Raw genomic sequence first — 15,477 nt, 5'->3', positions numbered from 1 at the left:
CAAACTCTTGTAATAAAAGTGTACACTAGGTCGCTGCTTTTTCATTTCTCACATCAGATCAAGAATCATGACAACAAGCTTAGCGAGAGAGAAGAAGATCAAGACCAACGGGATTTGGTTAAACGTTGCTGAGAAAGGAGACGATGGAGGACCGTTGGTTCTATTACTCCATGGCTTCCCCGAGACATGGTTCTCGTGGCGTCACCAGATCGATTTCTTGTCTAGCCATGGCTACCACGTTGTCGCTCCAGATCTCAGAGGCTACGGGGACTCCGAGTTTCTTCCGAGCCACGAGTCTTACACTGTGAGCCACCTCGTCGCTGATGTCATCGGTTTGCTTGATCACTACGACACTGCTCAAGCTTTTGTGGCTGGACATGACTGGGGATCAGTTATAGGTTGGTCTCTATGCTTGTTCAGACCAGACAGAGTCAAAGGTTTCATAAGTCTCTCTGTTCCTTATTCTCCAAGAGATCCAAACCTCAAACCTTCAAAGTTTTCTAAGACCTTTGGAGATGGGTTATACATCACTCAGTTTCAGGTAACTTTCAAGATTTGTTGTGTGTTTGTTTCTATTGTCTTCGTTTGATTCACTTCCTTGTTTCACAAGAAACCTGGAAGAGCTGAAGCTGCGTTTGCCAAGCATGATTGTAAGATAGTTATGAAGAAGTTCTTGCTGACAACGAGAACAGATTTCATGGTGGCTCCTCCTGGTACAGAGATCATCGATGATCTTGAGATTCCATCGAAGATTCCAGAGTGGATAACCGAAGAAGAGATTCAGGTTTATGCAGACAAGTTTCAGAAAAGTGGATTCACTGGTCCGTTGAATTACTACAGAGCCATGGATCTGTAAGTTTTCAAAACCTGTAGTTTCCTTACCGTTAGCAGTTGTTGAAAGTGTGGGGAAATTCTTTAGGAACTGGGAGATATTGGCGCCGTGGGAAGGCTCCAAGATCCTTGTTCCGACAAAGTTTATTGCCGGAGGCAGAGACATAGGAGCTAAAGAGACGATGGAGTATGTGAAGGGAGAGATGTTCAAGAGCATTGTACCTAACGTTGAGGTTGTTGTTATTGAGGATGGTCATCATTTTATCCAGCAAGAGAAGGCTAAACAAGTCTCGGAGGAGATCCTTTCCTTCTTCAACAAGTTACGCACAACAGAGTAAAAAACATCATGCCGTTTTTATGGCCTTATAAAGAAGAAACTATGATGCTAGTATTCGATTAAACTACTAATGTGTATCCAATAATGAAGCCTAGTGTGATATTCTTGGCAAAATAAAGGTTAATAAAGTAAGAAAGACAGTTACCTAATCTTATATACCATCCATGTGTGTTCTTGTTCCATAAGTTTCTATACCTTATCTTCTGTTTTATGGTAGATATGTCTCTTCTGAATCATGATAATTATCTAGCGAGCTTCCACATGTGGACCTATATATAAGCCTCGTCTCTTTTTCTACATCACGTTGATATCAAAAATTTCATCCGCTCTGTAATAAAAGGAAGTCTTTGCTTGGTTTGCTGATCAAGTATAATAACGTAAATAACTTATTTGGGCCGTATGGGCCTACGAAGGGCTTGAACCGGCGGCCCTAATGATCTACTTGTGTAAACGCCGTCGTTTCAGCTGTGTTTTCCACCTTTGGTGTTCTTTTTTTTTTTTTTTTTTTTTGAACACGCCACCTTTGGTGTTCATCTTTTGATTTTGGGATTATTTTGTTATTATTCCGCTCCAGATTTGCAATTGAAGCAAGCAATAAGAAACTCCAATTTCGATTTGCTCAAGCTGTTTTTATTTTAGCACCAGTAAGAAAAATCTCGGGGGAGCGTTAACTTTCTATTTCTGAATCCGAAAATTGAAGCTTTTTTACCTTTTGGGCTCGGAAGATGGATCCGGATGCAGTCAAGTCGACACTCTCGAATCTGGCTTTCGGAAATGTATTGGCTGCAGCTGCTAGAGACTACAAAAAGGTTAAATCCATTTCTATATTTGAGTATTAAAATCCATCAAATGCGACGATGCCTTTTTCTCAAGGTTTCTAGAAAATTGTACGATTTGAAGTCTTCGTTTTGGTGGCTTTTTTTTTTCATGGATATTATATTCAGACAAGTGGTTCTGATCTGTGTTACGAAATGGATTCATCTGTGTTTTATTTTTGTTGTGTCTGTAAAAGGTGTAAACTTCATGAGTTTCTGTTTTATTTTAGACAGTAACATGTGATTATTTGTATGTTTATGATGTTATTGTTCATTATACGGCTGTGTGTGCAGGAAGTTCTTGCAAATGAGAAGGCGCAATCATCAAACCCTGTCAATGAGGAGGTTGATCTTGATGAACTTATGGATGTAAGTGCAATTGTTTCTTGCTACAATCTTTTATCCTATCTTGAAGCTTCTGTCTCTAACGGTAGACTCTCATGTTTTTTGTAGGATCCAGAGCTAGAAAAACTGCACGCTGATAGGATTGCTGCACTCAAGGTTGATAACACACTTTTGGCTTATTTAGATATGCTTGTTTGTATTGTATTGGTATTGAGCTTAACCTCCAACAGAGAGAAGTTGAGAAGAGAGAAGCGTTTAAAAGACAAGGACATGGTGAATATCGAGAGGTAAGCGAGGGTGATTTCTTGGGGGAAGTCACCAGGAGTCAGAATGTTATTTGTCATTTCTACCACAAGGAGTTTTACCGCTGCAAGTAAGAAATCTTCTTACTTCTTTTTGCTTTTATCTTATGGTATGTTTAAGCTCATACAGAATCTAATGTATAGGATTATGGACAAGCATCTGAAGACTCTTGCGCCTAGACATGTGGATACTAAGTTCATTAGAGTGGATGCAGAGGTCAGTGAACCACTTGACTGAAAGATTAGATAAAAGGGTTGTGAATCTAATGCTTAGCTGATATTATAAATGCAGAATGCTCCTTTCTTTGTCACCAAGCTAGCAATAAAGACCTTGCCTTGCGTTTTGCTCTTCAGGTTTCATCTCTTTTGATTCATTCTTAGATTAAATGGTTTGTTGCTAAGCTTTTTGCACTGATAGAATATGGCTTCTTCTTTTTTATCATTCTTAGCAAGGGAGTCGCCATAGATAGGCTAGTTGGGTTCCAGGATCTAGGCACAAAGGACGATTTCACCACTACTAAACTTGAGAGCGTTCTGATTAAAAAAGGTGTGGATCCATCTTTTTAGTAAATACAGTTTAGATAAGGGTATTGTTTTTCTAAAATGTGGAAAATCATTTAAACAGGAATGCTTAGCAAGAAGAAGAAAGAGGAAGATGATGAAGATGCGGAATACCAAGAGAGCATAAGGCGTTCGGTTAGGTCTTCAGAGAATCTTGACTCTGACTCTGACTGAGATCAACCAAGTTTACATCACAGATTTGCATTGCTGTTTGTCTCTGTTTTTGCCTTTTTGCTCTTTTCTCATATGTTATTAGGAAATTAAATTTCGATATAATATCCAAACTGTCAAATGCTACATGACTTTGTAAGCTGCTATATGTAAAGCACCATGGTTATTGTTGCTGATACATGAAAATTTCAACGGTTTGCTCAAAAACGTTGCCATAAATGTGGTCCTGTGTGGTAGTGGTTTCGTCCACTTTCATCTGATTGGTAAAATTCTTGTGGAATCGCGTTTTTTGATGCAATTCCGCCCGCCTTTCAGCAGGTTACCAATCAAGGTCATCATGTGCTATGGAGCTTTTCTTGTGTAAGCAGCGTTGTATCTAGATCCATGACTTGCTTACAAATTTGATATGTTATATCATCTCAAATACACTTATCAAATTTGATATGTTATATCATCATTTATTTAATCATCTTCTAATTTCAAAAGTTAATTTTACTCGCTTCTAATAAGCTGGTCATCAACCTCTACGTTTTTCTTGACCTCCAATTCTTTGCCTTGGGTGGTACTGCCTTTGTTCTCCAATTCTTGCTCTTCCTTCTTAGCCTCATCTTCATTTTCGATCTTTTTGACTTTCAAGAACTCAATCAAACCCTCAAGAATCTTATCAACATTCTCATTCCTCATGAGTTGTTCAGCTATCTCTGCTGGACTAACTTGTGTTGCCTCAATACCTTCCTCGATCTTGCTGAAAAGCTTATGCTCATTGATCTCTAAATAGTTTAAAACAAGAGCTTTGAAAGCACTCGGCGTGCAATACGACATGTGGATGTGCATGTCCATGCGTCCTGGCCTCAACAACGCTGCATCTAGCTTCTCTTTGTAGTTCGTTGTGAATACTATTATCCTTTCGTCGCCACAACTTGACCAGAGACCATCAATAAAATTTAGCAGTCCAGAGAGCGTCACTTTTTTGTAACGTGTGTCATTACCGTCGTCTGATTCTCGAGTAGGTTCATCAGTTGTTCTATCTTTCAACTCGATGGAACAATCGATATCTTCCACAACAAGAATAGAGCGGTTAGCGGTAGCAATCAGCAATCTCCGGAGCTCAGAATTGTTGTTCACCGCACTCAACTCTAAGTCATATATATCAAAGTTGAGATGATTAGCCATGGCTGCTATCAAACTTGACTTCCCTGTACCTGGTGGACCGTACAACAAGTAACCTCTCTTCCAAGCTTTGCCAACCTTTTTATAGAAGTCTCTTCGCTGCACAAACTGGTCTAGATCTTCCATCACATTTCTCTTGGCATCTGAATCCATTGCTAGCGTTTTGAAGGTGGAAGGGTGGTCAAGAATCACAGAGGTCCAAGCGTCAGAGTAAGTCCCATACATGTTCTCCGGGTCAAGAGTGAAGATCTTGAGAGTTTTCTTCTCTTGCTTCACCAACGTGGCTCTTTTGACCATGAAGGGTAAGTAAGAGTCAAGAGCCATGTTCTTGAACTTCTTGTGGAAGCTAAGCTCGAATGATCGTACTTCGGATTTTAGTGTTGAGTTTAGATCCCGCGGGTTGTGGAAGTTCTTGGACTCAACCTGGTGGCAATGGAGGACCCATCTGAACTTGACGCCATTGAAGGTATCCATAACTTCCTCGTCACGTTCCACGGTGACGTTGTAGTTGTTTTCTTTTTCATGTTTGCTGACTTTGATTCTTTTGTTAGAAGGAGAGATCTTGGTGGCTAGATAGGCCTCCGCGGCCTCGAAGACTTCGTTGTGGACAAACCCTTCAAACTCTTCGATGATTATTGTCATTTGAGAAGAGAAGTAGCCAAAGAAGATGCGGAAGCCATAGGAGATGTATTGGTGCACCTCGTCAGGCAAATAGTCTTGGACTAGTGATTTAGCTAGCATTGCGGTTGCAGCCACCGAGGCCGCGGTTGTGAGAACCGTCTTAGCCGTGGCTAGACGAGATTCAGCAGAAGAAGAGTCAGAGGAACTCATCATTTTCTTTGTTAGAGTTTGTGTTCAACCTAAAAACTCAAGAGTTTTATTATTGGTGGACGCAAGGAATAAGCGAGGATCCTCCCGTTGCAACAACATTGACGTTTCTTTTTGATAGAATAATGAAAAAAGAAGAAGGGAAGTCGAGTTTTAGAAGGGGTCCAGTGACTTGGTCATGAGGCTTTTCGGATTTATCGACAAGAGAACAGAACGTACGTCGAAGGAAGATGAGAAAAATAGTAAACAAAGACTGTCTTGACGTGTGGGTCATTTTTCTCTCAAAAGAAGTATTAGAGAAAAGATTAGAAAAGGTCGAATACATACATAACCTATAACATTTCTATTAGTTGATATAAGAGTTTAACCACTATACCGAACACCATGTTGTTTCCACCATATGATCAAATACAATAATAACTTTAAGTGTGATGGCTTGTATATTACTTTCAAATCAGTTCCACGTGATATATATAAAACAACTAAATAAATTCAAACATATATGTAAATATTTCTGTATGATAAATTTACAATATTTATTAATATTATTTGGATCTTTTATATCATTCTATATACTTCTATAATTTGAAATAAATCAAAAATACCTGTTTACAGTGATACACTGTTAGTGTGACTAGTGACGCCTAGGATCCGGCCGGCGAATACACCCTAAATGTAATTTGATATGGGGATTGCCATTTAGAGAATTTTTATCTTTTCGTCGACCGCTGATATAATTGTGGGGCAAATATCTACAGCTCATAGGCTTGGACCCAAAAATACTATATATTGATTTACGTCAACATCCTTAGCTTTCCTGTTTTCGTTCATGCATCCATGATACGCATAATAATGCATGTGTCCTAGCTCCTTTTTGTAATTACCTAAATGAAATAATAAAGAAAAGGTGAATGTGTTTTCGTTCATCTGCTCCCCGAGCTATGAGCCTGCGGTGAAAGTACATTTTAAAATAAGGAAGGAGATTATTTGGAACAGTGAAAGTGTAGTTACTCATGAAAATATTCGTAAATATAATCTTTATTTTTCACTACGTCAACGTAGTGCATGCCAGTTTTACTTTAAATGAACATGTGCTATATACTACTAGTTATGTATAAATCTATAACCTCTAAGGAAAAAGAAGATAAATCCAACCAAAATAACAATAGGCCAATAGTCGTTCGTGGTGACGTGCTGTAGACAATCATATTGTTGCTAATCATCTAAGATAAAGATCCTAAAACAAATTAAGCGACAATCCATAATTTGTACAATTATATCATTAAAATTCTGAAAAAATAATCACGAATATACATTGGAAAAGAAAAGGAGAATAGAAGATTATTTCTTCGTATTATTCTATTTCATTGTTAACTTGTGTCTTCTTCTTTTGGGCTATTATTTTCGCAGAAATCACTATTTTTTGCTGATTTTTGTAATCTATAATGTATCTTATTATGATAGATTTAATAATATTTCAGAGTTAAAAAAAATTATCAGCAGAGATTACGGGTCTTGGTGAAAAAGAAAGTCACTTCTCATCTTAATTTATCCTCGTGTCTGCATAAAAGTGCATTTACAGAATACTTTTGCAATTCAATATTATTGCACTATGATTAGTGCTAAGACGCACCTACCAGACACTCTACGGCTACAGAAATTACTTCACTTTCAACTTGGAATGTATTATATAGATTATTGAACGACTTATGTGACCATCGATCATTCCCATGAAAAACTTATAAAAATGAAATATGTTCCTTTTCAAAATATTTACACCGTGCTCTGCATATCGTTTTTATCACACAAAAAATGATTTTTCACTAATGTTTACCAAATAGTTGTTTGATGCCAGCCTACAAATTAATTCATCGAATAATTCTCACTCTAGATATTGGTATGTATCCAGATACATAAACTACATCACTTTCAAAGATTAATCAGTACAAGATACACATTAGATTGTATCGTATATAAATTTATATAATCTTCTAAATATTACAACTATACCTTTCAGAACGATATATAACAGGTAGTCCTTCCACGGGATAATAAATTATTTTCTTGAAAACATATAGCGTGAATTTACCAATGATTTTTCAGAGATTAGATTTATATTCATTTTGTTTCTATAGATGATACAATAATTAAAAATTAATTTTTATGATGATAATTGATGCGGACAAACAAGATCTCGTTTCTGACATTGTCGTGTGAGTTGTGATTGCTTTTGTCTTTCATTGTGAGTAGGCATTATGTACTCAACCAAAATATTATGTACTCAACCAAAATGCTAACTAATTTCAAAAGACGATGGTCTCTTTTTGGATTGCACTTAAAAAGCAATTCACATTTTGTCTATAATTAAGATGTCTTGCTTTGATATTAGTTTTGAATCAAGATACATATACCACATCACCTTCAATAATTAATCTATACAAGATGCACATTAGACTGTATCGTACTTGAACTTAAATAATTTTCCAAAGATTACAAGTGTACCTTTCAGAACGATAACATGTAAACCTGAGCGGAATTCTAATTGTATAATCGAAAGCATTATCATGAATTTTGAGTTAATCTAGAGCATTTCTGTAAAGTTTGAACTAATAGTATAAACTAATATCAATTTGACTCAGATGATCCTACATTTGAGGATTCGAACATGTGACATTTTTTTACTCAATTTGAAGAGATTATGGCAGATCATGTTCACCAAGAAATAACCCTGAAATTTGATCTTGGTATATTTGATTTTGAGTTGATAACTTAAAAAATCAAAATTTAGCCGAGGACACATGATCCCACTACCAATTTACATCTGCCCCTGCACATATATATACTCCTTCCATAGACTAATAATATTTTTCTTGAAGCTTGAATAGATTTTCCATGCTTTTGTAGATTAGATCAATTTAAATTGTTTTAATAGATAATACAAATGATTTAAAAGTAAGGCTTTATGATGAGGATAAACAAGATCGCGTTTCTGACATTGTCGTGTGAGTTGTGATTGCTTTTGTCTTTGATTGTATGTACTCAAGTAACTCAACTAAAAAATGCTTAATAACTTCACACGACAGTCTCTTCTCTTGAAATGCACTAAAACCAAAAGTAATTTGGTAATATACCATGATTTCACGAAACATGGCTTCTACTTCAAGTTTCTATTATTATCAGTTCAGGAAGTGACACTCACTAGACCACCAGAAAAAAAAAATCAACATACAGAAAACAGATAAAGCACTGTTCATATTAATCCTGAATCGTTCAACAAATTTGATCCGAACATTACAGAAACAAATCATACGTGTTTGATCCAACAACGAAAGGAGCACAAACAAAATGAGATCGATACGATCGTTCTTCATTGTCGTTCTATTACAAAACTGTGCTTGCTTTGTTGGTTCGAACTCGAACATACAACATAGATAGTTATGTCGGGATATACTTATTTATATTTAATTTAATTATGGATAACGACGGCGAGAGATTCTCGGCGACGGAATATCAACTGTTTCGCGATGAATGCTTCGATCGTTTTCTGAAACTCTTCGTTTGTTAGATTATCCTCCGGAAACGGCACTTCTTCGCACGACTCAACGGTTTCACGGCACTTCTCCGTCTCCGATCGCCGGAGCGTAGGTTTCGTCACCGTCTCCGGACTCTGTTTCGCAGAGATTTCCGTTTTGCTTCTTTTATAGACCTTCGTCGTCGTCGGAGGAGGATCATTCGTTAAACCAGTAACAGTAATCGAGTCCTTCTCCGGTTCGGTCGTCACGTGATCACCACGCGCCACCGTCGGATTCGAATTTGAATTTAAATCGGTTTCCGCGCCGATCATCTCTTTGTCGTCCAAGAAGACTGTCTCTCCCGTCAGATCTCCGTCGGAAGAACTGACGCGACTCTCTCCGGATCTGCTGAACGCACGGTAGATATCCGCCTCTGCTCCGCCGGAGAAGACGGTGGATTTGGTGGTGAGAAGGGCGACGACGATGGAGTTTGTGAGGACGAACATGAAGAGAGGAGTGGAAACGACGGAGGAGAGACGGCGGAGGAACTCGCCGGAGATTCGAACGGCGAAAGGGAGGGAAGTGAATATCCAACAGACGAAGAGAAGAGCAGCGCAGATCTCAGCTATGCGGAAGAGGAAACCAATGCTCTGGAAACGACGCAGCGCATTGGCTTTCTCTGCTTTCACGCTGTCGAAATCGATGGAATCCATTTCTAATGTGAGACTGAGACTCAGTAAAAGTATTTTTTTTAGAGAAGGAAGTGGAAGAATGGAAGTGGACCCAAGCCTCTCCCCAAGCGTCTCTTTTTATAGACTTTCTTTGCTTCCTTTTTTTTTTATTTTTTTTTATTGTTTTCTTTAAATAACTGAGCTTTTTTTTCTTGTACTTTTCCAATTACTTTTGTTGTTGATTTCGATATATTAAAACTCTAATTTTTTTTGACATAAAAACACTAAATTGTTGACTCTGTTTATGGAATTCTGAAATAAAAGGTTATCTCTTGTTAATAATTTTTGAACGAGTTGACAGGAAAAGGAAAAAGAAATTTGAACGAGTTACAGCTGTTATTAACAAACAAGAGTAACATAAATAAATAAAAAGAAAATTGGACCGGGCAACAATGAAAAGTGATGTAAGAACTAGTAAGAACGAATCAGGTTTTCACGTGAGCCGTATGGAATCCGTAAAACAACCGCTCTTTCACCACTTTAGATTGGTATCGCTCGTTCTTCTTTGTTTTTTAACCAATATTTTTGGTATTATTGTTTGGTTTATGTTTTCACCAAATCATGATTCTTTCAATATTTAATTATATAAAGAAAGTGCATTGCTATTATTCTTTTCGGATCCTTAATTTAAGGACTGTTTTCTGATACATGCAAATTGATCTGATCTCATATAAATACGCGCGGTTAAACTAATTACCACGTGTGAATGAAACCAAGAACGAGCTTATTCAAATAAAACTAAATATGATGCTATGATTAGTTTAACCGTAATATGATGCTTATTCACATGGCTCCGATAAATATTCTACGGTGTTTCAAAAAGAAAAAGTGCTTCAAAAAAAGAAAACAAAAAATACTGCCATGAATCACGTGTGTATAAAATAATGTACCTTGTATAATACAAGTTGTATTGCAGAGACATCTACGGACTTTGTCTGGAAGCCCACAGTCCAAACTCTTCTCTACGTTCTATTTTAAATTGATTTAAACCCAAAATCTCCCTTCGAAATTCTTATAGGTTTCTGTCATTTACTTATTTTAGAGCATTCTTAATAGTGAATAACTTCCACAAATCGGTTCGGTCCAAGTGGTTTACATGGTAGATCGTAACATATGATCAGTTCATCCTCTGATATTAGTTAGAAGGTATTCTAAACTTGGATCATGTAGTGTGGTAGCCAGTCCACTCTGTAGCATTAAGTGCGTTTTTCCCGAAGTCGACCGGATCAGCCGATAGAGTTTATCCAAAAAAATAAATAATTATTTCACATTATATATTATTTTTTTGGGCACATATATTAATATTACTTACTAATATACTTTCAACGTAAAATAATCCATTTATATAATGGCACATGTTGATAGACTTTTTAAAAAAATTCAGAATTTCTTGTTTGGAAAACATTACTCAAATTTTAATAAATTTCATTTTTGTTATTTTGATTGTGAGAAATTTGATAAAACATGTTCGTTATAGTGCTTTGGTTAACAGGAAAATATATATTTTTAGATGGATCTCTCACATTTAACCATATACACTATGTTGGAATTGAACTAGACTACCGAAAAAGCAAGTTCAAAGAAAACCAAAATTGTAAGTTGTCACACATGAAAAGTGTTGTCCGAATATATTCGCATCTATCTCTTTAGTTTATATCTTTTCACACTGTATTCTTTTACAATCTAATAATATACAGCACATTGGATTGTCGTATAAAAGTATCTAAAGTTTATGAAGATGACTAACTAAATTGCATATATAACATATACAAATCAAACAGACACACCATTAACAAAGAGAAACAGACACTATTTCCGTTGGTGGGCATGAATTAATATATTAGGTGAGGCCAAATGTAAAGATATTCGGCTAAAGGATCCAAAGAATGCTTTGAGTCGCTTCAATTTATAATTAGAAGCAACATTGATAAAAATGGAAATAAATACATAGTGGATATAAAGATTGGTCGACCCATAGCTTTAGTTTGATCTTCCTTTAGTTTCTTCTGCCCACAAGTTCCACTTACTTGCGTTTTTATTTGTTCATACGAACCGCATACCTGCACGCCTCACCCGCCTGGCAACAACTTTTTTCATTAATATACACAGACCGTAGGATAAAACAAATTCTAGAAATCGAGACATTTTTAGTACTATACAACATGTGGAAATTCGTATACTATTTTGAAAAGTATTTTTTACTAAGATATTTTGAAAATCCTTATTGTATAAATAAAAAAAAAAAAGGAAAGAAGCAGTTATATGGTTCACTTGTTCGGAGTCCTCATTTAATCTTTGACCACTACTCGAGCTATACTGACATAGATACATTGATTTGATTACAGCCCAGAGATGGAAACATCATCATGATATTCAGGAGTGATTTGACATAAAGCGACACCATGTTTTTTTCCATACATCGTAACGTTTGTTTAAATTTCTAAACTTGAACTGGGTCATCGTCAATCTCTGCCATAACTGTACTTTCAAGATTGAGTTTTACACATTGATAGACGCATCATGATCTTGATTAAATATACATCTCACTAGAAATTATATACACAAAGTTTTCATCTCGTATAAACCCGTGGCAATCGTCATTCCGCCCATTGTTATCCACTCTCACCCATACTTAGACCATTTCCAATGTATTTCTCTATTTTTACTTCTAAAATAAAGGAACTCTATAATAGAAGTGGGTTTTACTCCAATGTATTTCTCTAAAATAGAGATCTCTACATATAGAGTAAAATATAGAGGAATGTTATTTCTTCCTCTATAAATAGAGGAGAAAATAGCAATCTCTATTTTAGACGCAAAAATAGAGATGGGTTGGAGTGGTTTTGCCTCTAAATGCTATTATAGAGGTAGAAATAGAGATGGGTTGGAAATGCTCTTAACCAATGTATACCATTTTCATCTTCATTTATTTTATGGAATTATGTGAAAAAGCTTGGATGAAATAAATGCAAATCTTTGGTGGATTTCAAATTTGATGTCACCAGGATTATTTGTTTTTGTTTTTAGACAGACTACAACCGTATATACCATGAATAGTTTAGGAGATAATAATAGAGCTTTAAAGACTTGGAATGGAATGGAGAAGAATAAATAAAGTTTTGCACTGTGCTAACTACTTTGTTTGATTTACACAATTTAATCTTTTTTTTGTTACAAAAAAAAAATTAAACTGTGTAAATCAAACAAAGTAGATATAGTACAGTGCAAAAATTTATTTATACAGAAAAAATACTCTTAAATAACATTAAAACATGATTTTGTTCTAAAAAAAATATAACAAAGTGAAAAAATTCAATAGAACATTTGTTGAAGAGTAAAAGACAAAATATACCCGTATATATAACCGTAAGATTGATTAAACATGTCAAAAATAAATATATTATTTTATTTTTTTTTATTTTTATTTTATTTTTTTATCAAAAAAAAATACTACGTTCAAAAAAAAATTATATTCTAAAGATAGAAATAATAAATTAAACAATAAATATGTATTTTATATTTAGATTTAAGGTTTAGTAATTATAATATCTGATTTAGTATTTGAAGAGAGGATTAAAATTAAAGTTTAGGATTTAGAGTAATTTAGCCTTTTTTGTTTGATAAATGTTATTTTGAAAATTTCCCATTACTTTTGAAATAGAAACATGTTTTAATGCTATATAAGAAGGTATTTGCCAAAATAGAATACAATTTTTTTTTTCAAATGATGGACTCTTTAACCATTACCTTCATTATATATTTTTTAATACAATGATTTTTTTTTCAAATGATCATTAAAAATCTATTAAAATATAATACATGTTGCTTTAAGAATCTTGAAGATATATACATATATATAGTCTTTTGAAAGTTTTTTATGAGTTCATAGAACCAATAATGTCTATTAAAATCAAGTCTCAGTAACACCAGATTTTAATAGCATCATAAAATTATTAAAACTAATTTTTGAATTAATAGAGTCTGTATATAATTAAATAATCATCAAACCAATACCGCTAATTATATTTTCATGCATTTTAATTGATTAAAGAATACTTATATGATTTATAAATCCAAGTAACATTTATTATTTACAAATCTAACATGTTGATTTTAATTAGTATTTAAAAACTGAAGATTTTTCTTTGTATTTAAGTCATTGTATATTTAACCAAAAAAATCCACTCAAATCTATTATGGAATAAAATTTATTTGTAAATCTATATGATTGAATAACACATGGTTTAGATTATAATTTAATAATTTATAAATCATATAACCAACAACACATGATTATAACATAGATTTTAAAATCATAGAAAAAAAAACTGAATGTCGTTTGCTTTTTTTAAATCTACTAAAAAAGATAAGCCAATAATCCATGCTTATTTTTTTAAACAACCATCAGAAATTCAACTCTCATTAACACTACAAAATTGTATTTTCTATGAAGATATTCTAAAATAATTTCGATATTAGAAAGCACATGTGGACATGATTATAAAAGAAACCCATTTTAGTTTAACTTCATCATTGGTTTACCGTTGACTCAACAAAATGCCCACGTGGATGAAGAACTGAAGAAGAATCGAACAAGCACAAACGTGAAGGAGGGGGGAGAAGATTGAAGAAGCCCTCTCAGATTCTTTTCTTTATTGATTTGCAATCTCTTTCTTCGTCGCCGCCTCACGATTCCATCTTAAAAGTTTCCACCTTTCCGACGGAAACTTACGTTGACTTTGTTTTCTTCTCGCCTCCTCCGCCATTCAAACTGATCGGAGCTATAGTTCGTTCGATCGGAGCTATAGTTCCTTTATCTGTTTCCCGCGCTAGATCTATGGCCGTTTTAGTCAAAAAATTTGCTCGCAGAGACGGAAGCGAACAATCTGGGTCGGTCGAGCAAGAAGCTTCCATCAATGGGTCTCAAGAGCTCCGGCACGAGATGGTAACCGGTCGTGGGATTGAAGCAATTGTTAATAGTCTGGTTAGTAAAAGGAATCTCCTTGATGCACGCAACTTGTTCGATGAAATGCCTCTTTTTTAAAGTATATTTATTTCGTGTTGTGTGTATGTTTCTTATTGAGACAGAGCAAATGGGTTGTGTCTATTCTGTTTGCTTCCATCATTCTTCTGAGGCATGATGGTGCAGCTTTGTGGGGAATCATTGGATCCGTTTCGAATTCGGCTCTTTCCCTGGTGCTGAAGCGTATACTTAACCAAGCGAGACCTGCTACAACCTCGCGAACTGATCCCGGGATGCCATCTACTCACGCCCAGTCTATCTCTTTCATATCTGTGTTTGCTGTTTTGTCTGGTAAGCAATTAAAAAGAACTTGGAACCAGTCATCAATTGTTTTCATTAGCATGTTACTGTTAAGACAAATTGGATCATATTGTTATTCTACAGTTATGGAATGGCTTGGAACCAGCAAAGTCTCTATGTTCCTTTGCTGCCTCATACTCGCTTCGTGTTCATATTTTGTAAGTGTTTAAGTTCACATGTTTTGTAATCCCTTCCTATGCAAATGCTTACAATGTTGCAAAAACTTGATATGTGCAGATACGGTTAAGGGTTTCTCAGAGGCTTCACACAAGCAGTCAAGTGGTGGTTGGTGCAATCGTGGGTTCTGTTTTCTGCATCTTGTGGTACACAACGTGGAACTCGCTTCTCCTTGAAGCCTTCGAGTCATCTCTATTACTCCAAACATCTGTATTTCTGGTTGCAGCTGCACTTACACTGGCTTTTGCAACCCATGTTGTACTTAACTGGTTCAGAAACGATAAATGAGCAAAAAAACTTGCTCAAAATTGTACTCCTATTTTTTTTAAAGAATTCCACATTCGCATTCTTTAATTACTTCCCGAAACATAGCA

General features: G+C 35.3%; 5 protein-coding genes across 5 annotated transcripts; 3 read left to right on the top strand and 2 right to left on the bottom strand.

The window, feature by feature from the left end:
* The first annotated feature begins 8 nt into the window (after window positions 1-8).
* On the top strand, window positions 9-1,322 carry LOC103860684 (epoxide hydrolase A). The gene is made up of 3 exons (XM_009138331.3): window positions 9-541; window positions 611-852; window positions 920-1,322. The coding sequence occupies exons 1-3, from the start codon at window positions 68-70 to the stop codon at window positions 1,167-1,169; spliced, it is 966 nt and encodes a 321-aa protein (XP_009136579.1). The 5' UTR covers window positions 9-67; the 3' UTR covers window positions 1,170-1,322.
* Window positions 1,323-1,645: 323 nt separating this feature from the next.
* Window positions 1,646-3,567, top strand: LOC103860683 (thioredoxin domain-containing protein PLP3A). Its single transcript, XM_009138330.3, has 8 exons — window positions 1,646-1,977; window positions 2,278-2,352; window positions 2,437-2,484; window positions 2,559-2,701; window positions 2,775-2,847; window positions 2,923-2,984; window positions 3,080-3,177; window positions 3,256-3,567. The coding sequence occupies exons 1-8, from the start codon at window positions 1,894-1,896 to the stop codon at window positions 3,363-3,365; spliced, it is 693 nt and encodes a 230-aa protein (XP_009136578.1). The 5' UTR covers window positions 1,646-1,893; the 3' UTR covers window positions 3,366-3,567.
* LOC103860682 (protein HYPER-SENSITIVITY-RELATED 4) lies at window positions 3,412-8,343 on the bottom strand. Its single transcript, XM_033288753.1, has one exon. It carries the CDS (start codon window positions 5,364-5,366, stop codon window positions 3,855-3,857), a length of 1,512 nt encoding a protein of 503 aa, XP_033144644.1. The 5' UTR covers window positions 5,367-8,343; the 3' UTR covers window positions 3,412-3,854.
* A 243-nt stretch (window positions 8,344-8,586) lies between these two features.
* LOC103860681 lies at window positions 8,587-12,866 on the bottom strand. The gene has a single exon (XM_033288757.1). The coding sequence runs from the start codon at window positions 9,583-9,585 to the stop codon at window positions 8,827-8,829; it is 759 nt and encodes a 252-aa protein (XP_033144648.1). The 5' UTR covers window positions 9,586-12,866; the 3' UTR covers window positions 8,587-8,826.
* Window positions 12,867-14,137: 1,271 nt separating this feature from the next.
* On the top strand, window positions 14,138-15,452 carry LOC103860680 (lipid phosphate phosphatase epsilon 1, chloroplastic). Its single transcript, XM_009138326.2, has 4 exons — window positions 14,138-14,587; window positions 14,692-14,917; window positions 15,011-15,084; window positions 15,164-15,452. The coding sequence occupies exons 1-4, from the start codon at window positions 14,441-14,443 to the stop codon at window positions 15,389-15,391; spliced, it is 675 nt and encodes a 224-aa protein (XP_009136574.2). The 5' UTR covers window positions 14,138-14,440; the 3' UTR covers window positions 15,392-15,452.
* Window positions 15,453-15,477: the final 25 nt, after the last annotated feature.

This window comes from Brassica rapa, chromosome A03 (genome assembly GCF_000309985.2).
Source record: "Brassica rapa cultivar Chiifu-401-42 chromosome A03, CAAS_Brap_v3.01, whole genome shotgun sequence".
NCBI classification, from domain to species: Eukaryota; Viridiplantae; Streptophyta; class Magnoliopsida; order Brassicales; family Brassicaceae; genus Brassica; species Brassica rapa.
The sequence above is the reverse complement of the archived record's forward strand: the minus strand, read 5'-3'. Positions and strand labels throughout refer to the sequence as shown.